General features: G+C 43.7%; 1 protein-coding gene across 2 annotated transcripts in view; it reads right to left on the bottom strand.

Moving 5' to 3' along the window:
* The window catches only part of ctnna1 (catenin (cadherin-associated protein), alpha 1), a 73,277-nt gene that overhangs the window by 10,180 nt on the left and 44,465 nt on the right, over positions 1 to 18,632 (bottom strand). For both annotated transcript variants that reach the window (XM_068714440.1, XM_068714441.1), the window contains exons 10-16: positions 18,380 to 18,472; positions 17,129 to 17,285; positions 16,249 to 16,449; positions 13,489 to 13,640; positions 9,589 to 9,699; positions 7,909 to 8,090; positions 3,085 to 3,190 (exon numbers count right to left, since the gene is read on the bottom strand). In XM_068714440.1, the coding sequence (XP_068570541.1) occupies positions 3,085 to 3,190; positions 7,909 to 8,090; positions 9,589 to 9,699; positions 13,489 to 13,640; positions 16,249 to 16,449; positions 17,129 to 17,285; positions 18,380 to 18,472 (1,002 nt within the window). The remainder of the gene's footprint in view (positions 1 to 3,084; positions 3,191 to 7,908; positions 8,091 to 9,588; positions 9,700 to 13,488; positions 13,641 to 16,248; positions 16,450 to 17,128; positions 17,286 to 18,379; positions 18,473 to 18,632) is intronic.

The raw sequence follows: 18,632 nt of genomic DNA, 5'->3' as shown, positions 1-18,632 counted from the left end.
TGACTGTGTTTTCAGAAAAACGCCCAAACAGTACGCACGCGAGAAGAAGAAAAACAAAACACAAGATGACACGGTGCCCGCGAAGGAAAAAGCGTGAGGTGAAGATGCTGTGCTATCAGTCTGGGACCATCTGCTGATGTGTTTTATGTGAGGAGTAAACCCTCACAGGCCCTCCAGGCCAGAGGCACGGAGCACAAGTGATTAATATGCCTCGGCTAATGAGCAGTCCCAGCATCGCCTTCGCTCCTCTGACTCTCCGTCAGTGTGCGTACGTCCTGTTTGGTGATTCGCTCAACTACTGCTGCTCCAGTATTTGGACCATCCCAACACGCCATGCCTTCGCTGTAAGTGTGCGCCGGTGGCATCTCTTGCTTTGTTAAGAGAGACGGCCCTAAACATAAACCACCTGCGTAAATAAATACTGTTTTTTTTTGTTTTTTTAAAACTGCCACCTGGCAATTACACTGCTAATTAAAAGGCGAAGCACTCTTAATGGATTCGTCTCTCAGGAGGGACGTTCTTCACTCCACACAAATAGCCCCCCCCTCCCCCATCCATCCTTCTACTTCTATCTCTCCATCGTTCTCCTGCCCGCCCCGTGTCCATCCCCGGGAGCCCCGGCTGATGTGTTAACGGGTGAGTGTCGCCTGATCCGCCAGTGTTTTGGTCTCCGCTCAGAGGGAAAGGCTACGAGGGGACAGCTGGGCGGGTTCAGAGGCTGGAGGGGGGGTCCTCACTCCTGGCAAAGGCTTCTGTTTCAACAGCCAAAGCTCTTCATTTATTCATACTTTGAGTGCTTCAAACTCCAATACCCCCCTAATAGTGGTACACACTCGCAAACATACAGTATATGCACAGAGGACGAGATAAAGCAACGAGTTACCGACAAACGGTTGAGGACGGGAGAATGAAACCAATCTAACACATCCGTACACATGTGCCAGTGGAGAGGCGGGCCAGTCAACAGACATGTTCCTGTGTAGGCACACACACACACACACACACACACACACACACACACGTAAACACACACACACGTAAACACACACACACGTAAACACACACACACGTAAACACACACCTGCACAGTTGCCCATCTGTTTTCTTTGGGGGATAACACTGTTTTTCGTTAAAGTGAATAAGCATCTTCAAAAGCGGCAGTGAGGCATAAAAAAAAGTCACTTTCCAGAACGGCTTATTCCCTATTCAGATGATGCGGGATGCAATTAGGTCAGAACAGATACGATTTTTCACTTTGTGATAGACACGGGCCTGTAATATCAGAGATCTGAGGTCACCTTAAATAAAATATCAGGCGTGCAGGGCTCTCAGAGGCCAGCAGCTCATTATATTAGACCAGGAGGGACTTAATCTACGTCTGAAGTCCTCTTGAAATAGGAGCACAATTTATGGAAAAAAATGTTTTATAAGCCTGGGATTTATATTTTTTTTCCCCCCAGTATCACTACATGTGGAATGTAATTCACAATTGCCCCAGAATATAGTTAAAATAGTTACAACTTTAACTACATAATCATTAAATCAATTATTAACCACTGCCTTGTGTAGGCAAATCTGGGCTGCTTAGAGACAAATATGTATTGTGCTAAATGGATTCAAACATGTGTTAATGACCAATGCATATAGCATCATAATCCATGTGTCGTCGTCAGCCATGAGACATTCAATTTAAATTTTGAATTACTTAAAGAGGCTTAAAGCTGTTCAAACGTTTTGCCAACATATCAGCGGAGATGTCAACAAAACCAGGACAAGAGACACCGAAAACGCTTCCAATGTTGTCGAAAATTGAAATCTTACAGCAAACATCTAAAGCCAGTGTTTGCCTTTTTCTGAGCGACCGTGTGTGTGTGTGTGTGTGTGTGTGTGTGTGTGTGTGTGTGTGTGTGTGTGTGTGTGTGTGTGTGTGTGTGTGTGTGTGTGTGTGTGTGTGTGTGTGTGCTCGGATAGAAATGGAGGGAACCCGCACAGCTGCTTACATCTGAACCACGGGAGCAACCAATGTCGGGATAAGACCTCGATCTGACAACCACGTCGTGTTGCAAGCATCACAACTTAACTCGTCCGTGATTTAACAACAAAGTGGATCCACGAGGTGCAGAAACCGAGACTATAAGTCCCCGCCTAAGAGATGGCAAATGAATAAGTTGGGGGATAAATCATGTACAGCGTCTCCCCAGGGAGTGGTACAGTGCAAGTATTTAAGTGAAATATGAAGCCAGGGATAATTGAATGTGTGTTTCCCAATGTCAAGGACCATAGTCTCAGGGGTAAGGGAGAGATGTGGAGGGATGATGGAATTGGGGGAGTGGGAGATGGAAGAACGAGAGAGAGAGAGAGGGGGGGGGGGGGTTGATCCTGAAAGAAATTGGCAAAGACTGGCAAGGGGCGTCTCATGAATAACACAAATCATAGCAGTTGTTAACATCTGAAGCGCTCTGCTGTGCGAGCCTTTTACTTGGAGATGCTCCTAACGGTGCAAATGAGACAAAAGTGAATTAAAAATAAAAAAGCATTTTTGCAAAATCTAAAATTGCATGTACCGAGTGATGATTTGTAACCCTTTTTTTGTATACAGCTCTTAAAGTATTAAAATGACAGAATACGCAGAGAGAAAAGTTTGCCTCCTGCTCTTTAAATCTGGCTGTTAGGATAACATTTAGAAACAAAGGGAAGGGGCGTCTTGATGATCAGTATGAAAGCTACGCTTTTTTTCCAGCAACATGCAGCGGTGTCAGTTCCATCTGCGCTGCATTTGGGTAATGAAAAACGTTTAACTCTAAACCGGTGTGTCAACTTGTGTATCGCAGTCACAACATTCATGGAGAGAGCAAATTTAACTAAAGGAAAATAAAGTCAATACGATAGTGGAGCAGGGTTTAAGAAGTAGATGAATTCAGTTGTCGCTCCTCATTTAACAACATCTCATGTAGTTTAGCGTCACAATGTGCTACGATTCCTCTACACAAAGACTGATGTTCCCTTATTCGTCCCATGAGTTGCTGCACTAGCTTTTGTCGTCTGCATCAAACCCTTTGGGACGGAGGTTCATTAAGGACTTACGTTGTCAGCGATGGTGCGGCCCAGCTTGTCCATTCGTGATCCGGCCTCGGCAATTTTCTTGGCGGCGCTGATGACATCGGAGGTATTCTTCAGAGGCCCTTTCCCCCTGAGGAGAAAAACAGTGGAAAGGTCAGTCACCGTTTATGATCTCATTCGATATGCAGCCGCAGCGTCTTATTCGTGGAGCGGCTGTTTTTTTATGTACGGATAGAGAAGCATGACTTGTGGGAACAGTTCGGGGGAAACGTCACAGAACTACGTGCACATGCTGGCGCGCAGACCGCTCCGCACACATTAAACACTAACAGTCTGGCACCGTATTGTTCAGTCAGAGCTGAGCACGTTTTATAAGCCATTAAACGCGGAGGGGCAGCCTCCACTGGCGGGGACGTCCTTAAAGATCGGGACCATGCCGCTGTACTACCAGTCTTTTCGAGCACCATCAACCCACTTATAAAACGAAAGGTGTTACATTATTTTTTCTTCTATCATTTAGCACGTGATTGATAAGACACGTTGGTATCATATTCAGGGATTGAAGAAACCATCGTATTATAGTGCCGTATGGTTTCTATCCTAACAGAAATTCTTACTGGACCTTGTATTATAAATAAACAAAAAAATGATAAAGAGCAACTTAAAAAGGTCGAGCTCATCTCATCCATGGTCAGAGCATTACCTGCAGCAGATGGCAGACTGCACTCTCCCAGTTTGGAGAAGCAGACTGGCACAGAAGCTCAGCAATGTGCTGCTTGGCCCCTTTTATTCAAGCAGCTTTGAAGGGTTTTATTAGAGGGCTAAGGCGCAAATCCGACTGGTTTTCCTGTCTGTTGGCGGAGAAATGTCGGTTGCCCACAAAAAACGCTGCACGCACACCAGCTCGTCACTTGTGCTGGTCATTTTCAGCCAAGTAAGGGGAAGAAGAGAACCATTCAAAGTAAAGACTTTGGTCACTGTCCTCGTGTTAAGCATCCATCGTTGACCAAACGAGGCCCGTCCCGAGTACAGGTCAGTTAAGCCCTGACCCGGCCCACCGTAAAAGCTCGTCGGCCACTTGCGTTTGTTTTCTGCCCCCACAAGGGACTCTGGGACACAGTTGGCATGAGGCACAAATTGGATTCAAAGCTGCTCTCTCCAGGCTAAAAAAAAATGAGCCATCCAACCCAGAACAGATGGATTTCTGTGTTCTGTTCTCTCGCTTCCTCTTCCCTCCCCTCCCCTCCCATCCCCGACCCTTCCCCTGTCTCGCTCTCCCCTCTGCTGCTCTGCTGTAAAGCAAGTCCGGGTCCTAGTGGGAGAGGCCATGCGTCAGAGCACAGACTGGAAGCTCTCCGGGGACGAGCCAACCCCTGGAGACAGAGCTGCAGGCATTGTGATGGGTTCTGGGAAGGGGAGGGGGGGGTTAGTCTGCATGGAGGGAGTTTAATAGAGTGTTACTAGTGTTTTGTTGTAGTTTGCCTCAATAAAAATCACAACATCATGAATACAGCAACCACTGATTTCTCCCTAAACCACTGTTTTCCTTCCTAAATGCCTTTCTTGAGCCCCTAGAAATAAAGAGCCAGCTGCCGAGTCTCTTCACCTTTTCCAGCTCTGCCTCAGTGGCCGAGTAAGTAGCGATGGGCGAAAGGCACAAAGAGGCCACGGAGACGGACAAGCAGGCGGCTGACAGGAGGACGCCCTCGTAAGACTTCCGTAGCGGGTTCGCACACGGAGATTAAACCGGGGACTTCAGGTCCGGTGACAGCTGCAGGCGTCCAGATGGGTGTAAGCCACATCGGGGCCGGGCACAGAATGCCGCTCTGAGACAGGTGGCTCTCAAATATGTTGCGTGTTTCCAAAGCCACACATGCCTTATTCATGAGTGCCGCCAAAACAGCCAGGAGCGACGCAGGAGTCGCAGAGAATCCCTCTCTCACTCTCTCTGTGCAGAGAGGTCCGGAACGATTACCTCACACAGCATTAACCTTGGTGGGGGCTTTGCGCCGGCTCAAGGTTGAGGGGGCAATAATTTGGGCCTGGCTGAATTAGTCAGCGACTGACCTTCCGTGCGCCTGAGAGAGTTGAGGCATAATGTGAGGATATATATTCGTCCATGTGTGGTGTCTTTCCAAAGTCTCACAGTGTCGAATTCACAATACTAAGTTCTGGTATCAGCCCATAAATAATACTAACTGCACTATTAAAAACACAGGAACAAAAGCCATTCCCACAGCTTTCTTTTATCAACTCATTTTCTAGTGGAAATAACAGAATAATATATCCTTAACACTGAACCCAGCCATATTGATCTTCACTGAGGTCAGAGATAATAAAGCTCGACCTCAAACCCGGGATGAATATTACTCAACATTATTGTTTTACGGTAATTCTAGGCAAAAAAACCCAAAAAACACTTCCTTTAAAATTCTATATTCGTGTACAATTAATGAACGATGCAAACATTTGAAGAACAAATAAAAGTATGAGTTTCTAAAAAATGTGAGCCCAGATGCTGATTGGCTTCTATGTGCACATGAAATCAGGAGAACCGGGAGAATAATCAACATCAGCTCGGGATCAACACCGTTAAAGCAATGGTGCATTTCCAATACACATTAAATTTAGAAAACCTTAGCCACTGATGAGATTGAACTATGAAATGGCATTCCATATTAAAAACATCTGGGGGGGGGGGGGTTTGAGAAGATTGAGGGTTCGTTATTAAAACCTAGATGAAGTATGCAGAGGGTAAGAGGCTTGGGTGTTTTTATGGTTTAAAATCCAGCCACTTCCTATAAAAATGCCTCGTGGTGCATCCAAAAGAAATCAGCATGTCGCTACTTGTATCGCTCGAACGCAAGCGACTGAAGTAGTTGACATGTTGATACTAAATAAAAAAGCTCAGAATCTGTTATATTCTCACTGTGTTCACAATTGTGAACACATTCATATAAAATAAATAGAAGATACTTGATTAAGAGTAATACAGTGTTGGAGAAAATGTTTTCCTGTAAATACAGTTTGAAAAAGAGTTCTACGGGCTGTTTGCCTTATTGGAAAAATCGTTTTCATGTTAATTCCTCTGGTTTGCTTTATACTGTAAAACTGAGAAAGAAGGAGCCTTTACGTAGATATAAAGATGTCACTGCAATCAATAACCTCTTAAAATATATACACAGCTGACTCCATCTAATAAAGAAACACGGAGGAAGGCACTCTTCAGATGGAAGCAGCGTCATTTGCATAACATTTACATGCGTGTCTCTACAGTCCATGTAATGCGAAAGGCAGCAATTCTTTTTTCCCCCCCTTGGTCCTTTGGATGAATGAACCGCAAATAAGAAATAGCAGGGTTCCGTGCGTCCTCAGTCAGCGCTAGTATTTAAATCTCTGCCACAGCTTTCCAGTGTTGTACTTCTTTGGCCGGGGAGACGGGATATTTGACCCATTCAGAAGACGTTTCATCATTACGGAAGTGACTCAGAGGACATTTTGCAGCTAACTCTGACTGACTCACTTGAAAATGTAAAAAAAAGAAAGAAAAAAGGCAGAGTCATACGAATACAGTCAGCGAATCAGAACGCATCCTCACATCTCTCTCACACACACACACACACACACACACACACACACACACACACACACACACACACACACACACACACACACACACACACACGCTGTCCAACCCTGATCATGAATCGTCAAATTGGCGACAAATGCCAATGTCACGTGCACACGTGCGCGCACACTAGCGTCAACAATTACAGAGCCAGTACATCCTAAAATAAAAATGATAGAATGTAAACATCCTCCTAGTTGTGTCTGTTCTATTGTGCTTTTCAGGGTTTTCCAAACACTACTTAAAAAAACAAACATGTTACAGTATCAGAAATCATTACATTGACGTCATCAGTACAAGAGAATTGATTCATTTGACACATCGGTTCCAGTCTCCTGCTTCAATTTCGTGCCATCTTTCCCTTACATTTGGATCACTGATGTTTGTAAAAGCTCTGATGTTGATTAAATTCAAATACATTTTTCATCTCCCTCAAGTTTCACTTTTGAGATTTGCCAAACAGCACTTCTGCAGAAGTCGATATTTCTGACATATGAAACAAGTTTTTGGGAAAATAACTGCTTGTAACCACGGATGTCAGACACACTTAATGATTTTCTATTCACTGCAAAGATGTTTCATACGGTTTCAAGTGCAAATCGTGATTCCTGAGATGTTTTCCTTTTAACCGTTCTTCTGCCGTCTTAATTGTCTGGACGAACCACTGACGAGGGTGGATGTGGCCCCTTTACAGCAGCTCTGCTGAGTGAGACGGTCCATTTACCATTTTACAGCGCACACCCGGCTTTATTCCGGTAGCAGCGCATTAAGATTAGAGGAGGAAGGGAAAATAATCAAGAAGAAAATCCTACCTACAGTGCTGCTTAAGGAAAATGAAGAGCGCTGATGCGTGAACAGTAGTGTTAAACCGGGTGCATAGTAGTGTGCAGATATGGGCAAATGTTGGGGAAACAAATGTGGGCTTATTGGGCGATTGTATTTGGCTTAACTCAAACGTGCATTTTGTCTCGGGGGAGGGGAGGGGGGGCATTCTGCTTGAATTGCACAACTATTGGAATATTAATGCGAGGACAGTAGAGTGACATATGTACATCAGCCCTGCGACAGAGACCGCAAACTTCAAATGCACAGCCGTACCACAAACCATTCATTCAGGGCCAGAAGAACGTCTGCAATTACCAAATGCAGACATCATTTGTGAGGGATGAAAAATAAAAAAACGTCTCTGGGTGTGAGCCAAGCTGTTAGTTCAAACTCACCTGGTGAAGTCTGTCATCTCCATCATGATCATGCACATCTGCTTCGCCAACACGATGATGTCGTTGCCGCTGTCGTCCCACTTGGATACCTCGGCATCCAGCTTGCTCTTCTCTTCCTGGAAGCTCGCCACCTGTTCGGCAATCTTCGCCCTCTGCTCCTGGGGCAACTGGGCCATGATAGCCTGGAGGAGGAATTATGGGAGAGCGTGGAGGGTTTAGTACACAAGACCTCGGTTTACTATTCTCGCCATTTCTGTCTCCAGGGCATTTTTTGTTTGACAGCATCTTCTATGGACGCACGCGTGTTTTCTCGCTATTTTATATTTTCTCCAGTACAGCTCTGACACAAATTTGTCCTGAACAAAGCTTATAATGTTGAGTTTCTTTTTTTTTTTTAAACCTTCTATTTATGACACTCACTTGCTTATTTCACTCTTAGTGCTGAATTTTAGTCATCAAAATGAATGGCAACAGGCAGTCTTAAGACTGAAAAATGACTACTGTCTTTTCTGTAAATAGATGTCGTCACCACCGGTGCTCAGAGACGGACATTTTGCTGATTGGTCCAGGTTAAGTGGGGACTGTGATTTATTTTTTTAGTTTCAACCACAAAAGCTGGGTTCACAACAGGGTTCACAGCCGCTAAGTAATAGCACGTGACATCTTCTGGAAAAAAAAAATATACATTTATTGAACTCTACGCCTCTGGTCAGTGGAGAAGATCAATAACAGGGCATTTGTCTTGCACTACTTAATATCCAGCGAAAATGTGTTTAGCACCATTTCTATCCATCCTCTTGGGCTTGACGGTTAAAGGGCAGCTTCCAAACAGGCAATCAGACATTCGATGAATGAGCCTGTGAGGCAGAAGTGGGCAGTCACTTAACAGTAGGAAATCGAATATCATCGCGAGAGCGTTGATTCCATTACTGGTAAATAGGACTCGTTCTCCAGAGTCACCTAAGCTTGAATAAAGCAGTTCGGTGCAAAGATGAAAAGCCTCCGCCTAACAAAACAGCCGGATGATCTTTGGTGAACACAACAAACGGCACGGCGGCTTACTGCTGGATCACTCGGCCAACAGGGATTTTATTTTGGAGTAAATTATTACTTACGTGTTTTTAAACTAAGGCTACGGTTTAATAAAGTCTTGAACTCTTCCTACCTGAACAACTATTTTCAACACCATAAATGAGGCCCAGCTGGACAAGGACGAGGAAACACTTGGGTCACACTAGTTATGGTGACGCCAAGCCAACTGTGCATGAGCCATTAACAATAAGAACGGGGCACGTTTGAAAGAACATTGGCTCTGACAACATTAACATGAGCGTACACTTACTAAAGAATGTGTACTCTTTATGTGTACTATTACTTTCTACCACTACAGCCCTGTGCATGAGACATCAAATTGCTCTTTTGATGATCTAGTGTTCTGAACTACATTTTATTGTACCAGCCAAGTGATTTCTCCTCTAATGGATTGTCAAACATGCCACATGAACTTACTCAAGCTCCAAGGCAATATTCAACTCCACAACGTTGTCAGTAAATATTTAACAATCCTCATGTACGCCTCTTATGCTATAGGAAATATTAAAGTACGTGTACTTTTAATATGCATGTGTCGTAAAGGGCAAGAGATGTGACTCAGGAATGTCTGTAAATACTACATCTTACCCGTGCACTCTGGCCGGCGAAATGCTGGTCGTCCTCCGTCTGCACGCTGGTCCTGCTGCGAACATCAAAGTCTTCGGTCTCAAAGTCAGAGTCGTCCAACTCCTCTGGAGTCTGTAACGGATCCACAGAGAAGGAGACCGGGGAAGAAACAAAGGGACAGGGGTCAGAAAAAAAGCTGTTAGTCCTATGTGGAGAACATTAAATAACATTGGCACGCTACAGCCTTTTAAGCACTATCAAAAAAAACAACCTGCTTACTATCTGTGAGAAATGCCTCGACACTGCCAGCCAGGGCAGCCTCAGATAAATGTCTTTCGCTCGGCGGCTTGGTACAAGAAACCGTAAACTCAAAATGAATTTGTAAATCAAGTGCAATGTGCTGCCTGTGCATTTTGAGAGGGGAAAAATGAAGGCGCAAGCTGGCATGAAACATATTGGGAGCAAAACGCTTCAGAGTCCCATCTGTTGCTGCTATCTGTAGAGAGGCGGGCGAGGCGTGAGTTGCGTTCTTCGAGAGTGTCGCCGCTTCACCTCGTCCCTAACTTTGAATCCTAAAACGAGCCATTTTCCCATGACTACTAATGTTCAGAAGAGCGTCTCTCTCTCTCTCAACGGGTCATGCTCAAGTCAAAACACAATACTGATTGACGGGGAAATGGATTCGGTGGCGACATGGGCGCGGGGGATGATGATGATGTGGACAGATAAAGGTGCATTATCACGCCGGTGCCTGCTACTTGTGCTTATCCAGCTGTCTCAATACCTCCCTTCTGTAATGGATTTGGAGCCCTCGCGTCTAAAAATAGCTGAAGGTCTCTGAACAACCTTACACTGCTTTATGAAATGTAGAGATGCTCTTGTTCTCGAGGGAATAGGGGGGTATAGTTTTCAGATACAAAGCTGTCGTGACTCACAGGCTTCTCTTTCAAGCCAGACAATGCTGCTCAGTGGGGCAGAGATATCACCTGCTGTGGCCCGTGCAACAGATAACCTGCGAATGTGGGAGGCTCAGAAATGAAAGCTCGTCGTGGGAGCGACGGGACACTATACTGTAGATATGTGACAACAATAGCCTGCAGTTTAATTAAGGGGTTTTGTCAAGGTAGTGCCGCTGGCACAGTAAGTGAAATTTGAATACCGTCTTTCATGCTGTGGGCAAAATACATTGGTCAATATTGAAATTCTGTAACATCCAGACCCTCCACTGTCTGAAATATTCAGTTCCAGCTGTATCAACCTCTGGGACCATATCCTGACAGGGTTCAGAGCTGAAATTACAATATTGTGACAGTCCATCTAGTATTTTTGTCTGCTGACATAGATGTGGACACGGCAGTCCACATGTAAATGGCTTTTTTTCTTCTTCTTTTTTTTACATTCTTCTCATCGCCTCTGTAAGTAAAGCAGTTTTTTTCTTTTTTTTTTGAAGGGCAGAGACGGCACAATCACCTTGGGCCGTGACGCACTGCACAAATCATAAGGTAACGACAGCTGGCCCCTGTATCTCTCCGTCAGCAGCTCCCTGACTTTGAGACAGTTTGATGTCTGGAGGCATATTCTGTGATGTCGCTGTAGGTGGGGAGAGGGCTCTGTCTGCCTGTCAAATATCCGAGGGACACCCGACGGAGGCTGCCCGGGCACCACTTACAGAGGTTAAAGACTTGTCTATCTCGAGTAGCCCCAACCACACACTTGTCTGTTCTGATTTAAAGAGCGGGGCCGCTGCGTCGCGCATGCATGCGAGGGTTCATAGAAGTGTGTGTGTGTGTGTGTGTGTGTGTGTGTGTGTGTGTGGACATGCCCTCTGGAGAAGTTGTCTCTCGGTGTTCAACTCGGCTGATTTGCAACATTCCATAATTCTTTGGACTCGGAGCAGAGTGCGGTCAGTTTCACATGTACACTGAAGGGCGGCTCAGCCAAGCAAAGGGTTCTTTGAAATGGAAATGATCGTTTTTGATACACTCGTCTAATCTCAGAGCAAACAACAGCAATTAAGAGTGAGCTTAAGTAGATCGCTGCGCAGATGCTGCTGGAAACTACCCCGGCTGAGCCAACCGAGGCACTTCCCACTGAATTAACACCACGAAACCTGTGAGGATTATCTCACACACCTGATCACGGAATCCTGGCAAATCCACGAGGAACGGCATCCGTTTTTTTTTTTTTTAAGATAATGGGAACCGTTTAAGTTGAATCTCATCGCCATCTCCGGCTCATAGTTAAGAATGGCAGAATTAATCTTGCAAGTAAGCAAGAAATTTTGATAAATCATCTGTTATTTTGCGCACACACACACACACACACACACACACACACACACACACACACACACACACACACACACACACACACACACACACACACACACACACACACACACACACACACACACACTGTTAACAGCTTAATCAATCTGGATAACAAGAGTGAAGCTGGGGCGGATGGAAAGTGAATGTAGTTCTCTGGCTCGCAGTCCAACTCAAGAACGCTAATTAAAACCTCCATTTTAAATCAATTGCTTATTATAATGCAAATGCTGCATAATGCCCCCTCTCCTTTGGTTGTTGTCTGTCGAAGCAGCATTATTCATGGAAGCCCGGGCACAGTTTTGGAGCACCATTGTCAACACGAAATGTGCTGTCAAGACTAATGATTCCAATTCAAAAGATTTACGTGTTGAAAATAATGGAGGATGGCATAATACAACCAACCAGCACATTGTATCTCAACACAGTAAATACATAATTAGGTGCTGTTACACATGAGATGATGCTTAAACTAATTCATTCCCTTCTTAATATATACAAAATCTAATTTGGCGAGTGCTGTGTAGTCAAACTAGTTATACTTAAAGCCTTAAGAATTATTTTTTTTAATAACTGGAGTGGGTTTTTTTGTGTGTTAGCGCATTGTCAGTCAATTAGGTACCCAACTAACATCTGTCTCAGTTATAGTTCTACTCAAGCAGAGGCCATTAGCACACAGACAACTAAGGCTGTTGTTGCACTAGATTGCAAGCCGGGTCAATTAGGTCTGCTCTTGCATGAGACAAGTTAATCATTGGCTTCTCGGACGGCACGCATATACACATTCCATTAAAAGCAGCGCCTGGTGCACAGAGCAATGGTGAGGGTCGTATGGCAAGACATTTCAACATTTAAACTACTATGTGTGATTACGTTTGAGATATCCATAATAACTAGTCCTAGTCAAAATGATATTCTTACTAGCAGGTCAAAATATCTACAACTTTGATTGTACTAGTGAATTTAGGATATCTTTAAATCCTTAAAAAGTGGCCATTTTGACAATTAATAGCTAGACAGATATCTGTTATGTCATTCTTCCTAGCCAAAGGAACATTTCAGATATCCACAATTACATTCTCCTTTCTCAAAATATTCTAAATGACATCATGGATGTCTGTAATAATGATTTTTTTTTTTTCATTTTGGATACATGAAATCACAAAATCTTTAATAATTGGATTGTAGATATCTGAAATGACAGTTTTTCCTGGTAAGAATTCTATTGCAGATACGCAGAATGTTCATTCTAGATACCAAAAGTGCAATTGTGGATATCTGAAATTGAAAGCCCAATAATACACATCAATGGCATAAGTAGCGTGGCTATCTGAAATGTTAATTTCGGCGAGGAAGGATTGAATTTCGGATATCTGCGATAAATTCAAGTCTAGAATTTAAAAGCCATTAAAACAGCTTTCCACAACATTTATCATTAAATTACACTACAATAGCCACAGACTCTCAAAAGGTTCCTCTTTCTGTTAATACAGATCAGGAAGAGAACAAAAAATATCTGTTTTAAGCTTACGGCCGGGTGAAAATTAAGCCTTATACTGCAGAAGCAGAAAAATAAACGAACAGTGCGACTTACTCTGATCATGAGGACAGCCCTGCGAATGTCGCGAATGCCATCATATACCAGACGGGACGCGTCGATGAACTCGTTCTCATCCACAGGTAGTGAGGGGTTTGCGCTCAAGGCCTCCACTGCAGACTCCACTTGCTCCGTGAACCGTGGCATGACTGACGAAGGAGAGATGAAGGATGGGGTCGGAAGAAGGGGGAAAGGAAAAACAATATTGATGAAGATTCACCCCAAAGAAAACACGAAGAAGGGTCAATGACCAGTAAGTAAGCACGGCATAAAAGAACAGACAGCAAACGCATACACCGAGTGAGGGATGGCACGCGCTATACCTCGGCTCAGCTTACTAGTTCATATCCATGGCATTCGTCCTGAGATTGCAGGGTATCAAAAGCTACTTGACATAAACTGAGAAAACTATATTTAATATTATTATAATTGATCCACTCAAAGATACTAGTAAGGCCAGTGAAGAGAGCAGCCTCTAAATGCTTAATTAAAAAGTGTAGTTATTACATTCAGCCTTTGACAGATGGAATTGTGCACTGTTGGTCGGCTTATTCCTGCCTTCTTGGGTTGCATGAGAAATGGGGAACAAAATGCCCAGGGGAATATATATCCCAGATTTGGCATAATAGAGTTTTTCCCAATAGAAAGGTTAGGTTTCGCAAAGCTGTCCCAGTAGGCATGTACTCTGCCCCATCGACGATATAATAACAGCTCCAGAGGGCTCTCCAGCACATCTGCTTTAATACTATTTTAAATTCAGTATTAAGGATTCAGCTGAGCCTTCATGGGAGAGGCATGGATGCAGATGTGGAGGCAGAGAGCAGCAGGAGGAAGAAAAGAAAAAAAATAATAAATGAGCATTGGGTTCTGTGCTTGCAGAGCATTTGTGACCTGCAGGCTTCTGTGTGGAAGTGATGTTGAAATTGAAAAATCTGGCAGCACTTTGACTGTTACAGTCACAGCGATCATTTCCCTCAACCTATTACTGATGAGTCTTTCAAATCTTTCACATTCAAAGACAAAAAAAACAGCCAAAATGTCTTTCATGAACTCCAGGGCTGCAGCTTCCTTATAGTTGCATCTTTTTTTTTCTCAGTGGCCACAATCCTTCTACCAAACCCGTCGAAATATACTACATCAGCACGCACAATGGTTTTTTAAACAGATGCCTGGAGACACCATGTGATTGTTTTTTTTGTTTTACTGCTTTCTAAATTTTCTACTCAGTCAGCCATCTAATTAAGACAAATATTGCCGGTTTTATTATTATAGTGTGTGGTATAATAGTCATACTTTGGATTAGTCAATGTAATTAACTTTTTGCAACTAGGATTCTTAATAAATGAACAAGACATTTAACACCAGACATTTAAATACCATTACCAGTTACTTTTTTTTAATTAAAAAGGAAAGGATAGTTTTACTTTGAGTTAGAAAGCTTTCAAACCAATGAAATGACACTCACTATTGAAAGCCAAATTATTTTGATGAGAGTCTCTTAAACTTGACCCCAAGTAAACCTATGACAAACTCAAAACTCTTGCCTGGTTACATGCACAAACAGCTGCCTATATTTGTCACACCGTTGACAGTGCGCGTCAGTGCAGAGATTCGACATTAAAGAGCGACTCTGTTGAGTTTGAACCTGAATTCCATCATTTTTTTTTTTGTGTAGCCGACATGAGAAAATCTGACAAAAAAGTCTCACGACTGTCTATGTCTCCAGAGCTCAGCCACAGAAAAACATCTGACTTAAGCTACAGCCTGCACATGAGGAGTTTTAATGGGGCTCACCCTCAAGAGGGCCAAGCGGTTTCCAAAATCTGACAACCAACAAATCTTTCTGCCGACTTGTTAGCTTGCTAGTGATGGAAGCTAACACACATACTGGCTGATAATGAACTAGCACAGAATATGGACAAAAACAACTTCTATGATATAACTTGGGTTAAGATATTCGGGGGGGGGGGCTACGCGACTACTGAGCGGTGCTGACTGCAGATCAGTCGTGTCAGTCGAGTCGGATCTCACAATGCAGCATTCATTATGAATACAAGTAAGGCTGTAAAACAAGCTGTAACTTCACTAAACAGAAAAATGCACTTTCCGGAACAATTCTGGAGGTATCTGAAAAATCTTCAGCTTTTTTTTTTTTTTTTTAATAACTGCCAATAACATTCAAACTTCAAACAGCATCCACAGAAAAGACAAAAAAAGCTCTTTAAGAGCAGACTTCTGAGAAATAAGTGAGTCGACAGATCTGGGTGTGGCTTTGGCTGAGACACTAAACACTGCATCAGGCGTAAAGTGGACACAGATTCACACTCATCCCCCAATGTGTTCAGCTAATTTGACACATGCTGAATTCATAATGAAGAATCTAAAATCAGAAAAATGCTCAGCATGCCCTCCTTACTGACATAGGTGGGAATGATTGACCCTCTTTCTCATCGCGCTGGTTTCATATACTCTATAGAGTTGCATTGCTATAAAGCATAGCGTCTCCCTTTAGAATGCACCCATAAGATTTCTCGTGCATGTGCAGAATTAAAGCAATAAAATAACTCGGACGTGGGCAGAACATGCTAAAATAATTCAAAAGCTGGAGAAGAAATCCAGGTGTGTCCAGGTGTGAGTTATGACGTTTGTAATCATCTTAATACACATCAGAGTCAAATTATTTAAGTGTATGTAAATGTTGTTTTGGCAGAAATAAACTAGTCTTGGCCTCGTTACACAACTCAGTTTCTGTGTTACCTGTGTTAGTGAGGAGCTTGGTGGCCTCCAAGACCTTCTCGGTGTAGATTCCAGGTTCATAATTGTCCATTTCGCAAGTGACCACATGGACGACTCTGGCGGCACGGCCTCGAATTGCGCCAGCGGTGCGATCCAAACCGTCGACATCCTTCTCCTGCAGAGCGATGACACACTTGTTCACATCCTCCAGGATGTGGTTCTCTGGGGACATAAAAACAATGCAGCAGTTAGCGGAGTATACACCTGAACCCAAACGTGCCACCAGACCGGCCTGGATGCAGAGCAGTTAGCGGGGAAGTTAAAACTGCTTTTGGATTTGTTCTCGCTTTAATCAAAGATGGAACATGTTTGTACTAGCAATAACTAAGAAAATGCCTTTAGTCAGGAAATCCTCAGCCTTCAGTCTGTGTTTGCATAGTCCTCAAATTAAGAGGGCCACTGGGAGGCTCAAGTGTAGGATGGGGAGGGCGGAAGACAAATTCTCAGACTGCTTATTGATGTGGAGCCTGTAAAATGCAAATGTCCACTGTGTAAATTACAGTCTGTCCTTGGCTGGAGGTGAGAGAAGTCACTCTGCTTAATGCTTAACGAGAACGCTTTGAGGGTATGCCCGACAAAACCATTTGTGCGCTTTAACACACGTGACAGGATGTCAATTTCAGACATAGTGCTGCCGATGCTTCAGTGCTTTCCTCTGTGGAGCCCAATCAGCCTCTGTATGTATGGCTCTCATCAGAAAGGACTAATACCACAGATAAGTGCTGACTGCAAATCCATCTTAATACCGACCAAAGGCCCAACCGATCCTCGCTGCGCTGTCAGGTTTCACATTTAAAATACATTTCCATTCCCAAAACATCAATGATCAAGTACAACTCACCAGATACGCAAAGGAAGTCATCAATGGATGTTATGTCATCGACGGCGTCGGTGAGGACGCGGACCTGCTTCTCCCACTGCTCCTTGAACAAATCCATATTGTCCTGGGCCACCTTACTGTTGGGCTTGGCAGCGAGGGCTAACGCTGCATTAATCACCTGTAATCACCCAATTACAGCCATTAAAGCTCTATTACGGCACAGCCCTCAGCCACAACATTAGCATAGGTTGATTGTGCGAAGCCCCCCCACCGCCCCACCCTTACTACCACCCACTGTCCCACCTCAATGTTGGGACTGCAGCATGAAGCAAATTCATTCTAGGGAATGATTATAGATGGCGAGTCTTTTTGAAGGATTGAATGAAATCAAAATAAGAGCTGCTTGTTTTGGGGGAAAGAAACATCTGTGGATTTCAAAGCTCAGGATGAATGGGAGTCATTAGATGAGATTAAAAAGCAGCAGTGGCAGCATAGTGGAGGGAGCTGGTAACACTCAGGGGAACAGATGAGAGACGGACAGTTAAAATGGTACGGATGACGAAAAAGATGGGCTCAATGGTGGACACATGAACAACAAGCTATTGATGCTTTTATTCTTACTCTACACAACTTGTTCCTCTATATCCACTATAGTATATGCACAGTTTCCTGTAATTTAATTCATATGAATGTAAATAGAAAGAGACATATTCCCTGCCAGTAGTTGATTCCTTTTTTGTGTACAGAGGGAAAAGGGGGTAAACAGGTTGCACAGAAGCAATTTACAACCTCACCAACAGAGACTTGGAATTCAATTCCAGGTAGCGTTACATTCGGCATGGTTGTATGTTCCAGCCCACGACAAAAATGAGGTGGGACACCTGTGTGGATCGTGCCTTTGTCGCTGCCCTGGCAACTCATCATCGCAACGTTTGTGAGGCATGTTTGTGACTATCACCCATATTCTAGTAGTGTTGAAAAGAATACATTGTTGGAAGAAAGACAACACCCACACACAGTTTTGTGTCCAGTTCACTCCACCACCTTTCTAGCACAAATGCAGAACACTGGAAGAAATTAGCCGACAGTGTATTCATACCACCCTGAGACCAAAGCTGGAGAAGAGAAGAATATCCTGATCTAGCCATAGAATACTTAACTGTAAGTAAGTATGCCTGAACAGTTTAAGTCTTAATAGACAATGTGGAATTTTCCCAAAGAGGTGCACAATCAATGAGGTGGGAGGAATTTGGGGGCATAACAGCCACATACCTGGGGGCAGAGAGTTTCCAGTTGAGATGCTGCCATGCGGACCAGCTTCACTCCCTCTTCATTGTTGGAGATGGAGCATGCCAGGTTGGCCACCTAAATGGAAAACAAACACACACACAGAGACACACACACACCTCTTTGTTAGCCAAAGACAAGGACTTTATTTAGAGATAAACAAAGAAAGCATATTTAATCTGAGAGAAGAATCCCAAACCCATTCTACCATAATGCATTTAGCTATCAGAAATGGAGC

The sequence above is a fragment of the Cebidichthys violaceus genome, unplaced genomic scaffold, assembly GCF_023349555.1.
Source record: "Cebidichthys violaceus isolate CVI_PGR_0920_01 unplaced genomic scaffold, fCebVio1.0.p SCAF_2, whole genome shotgun sequence".
NCBI lineage: Eukaryota > Metazoa > Chordata > Actinopteri > Perciformes > Stichaeidae > Cebidichthys > Cebidichthys violaceus.
The sequence above is the reverse complement of the archived record's forward strand: the minus strand, read 5'-3'. Positions and strand labels throughout refer to the sequence as shown.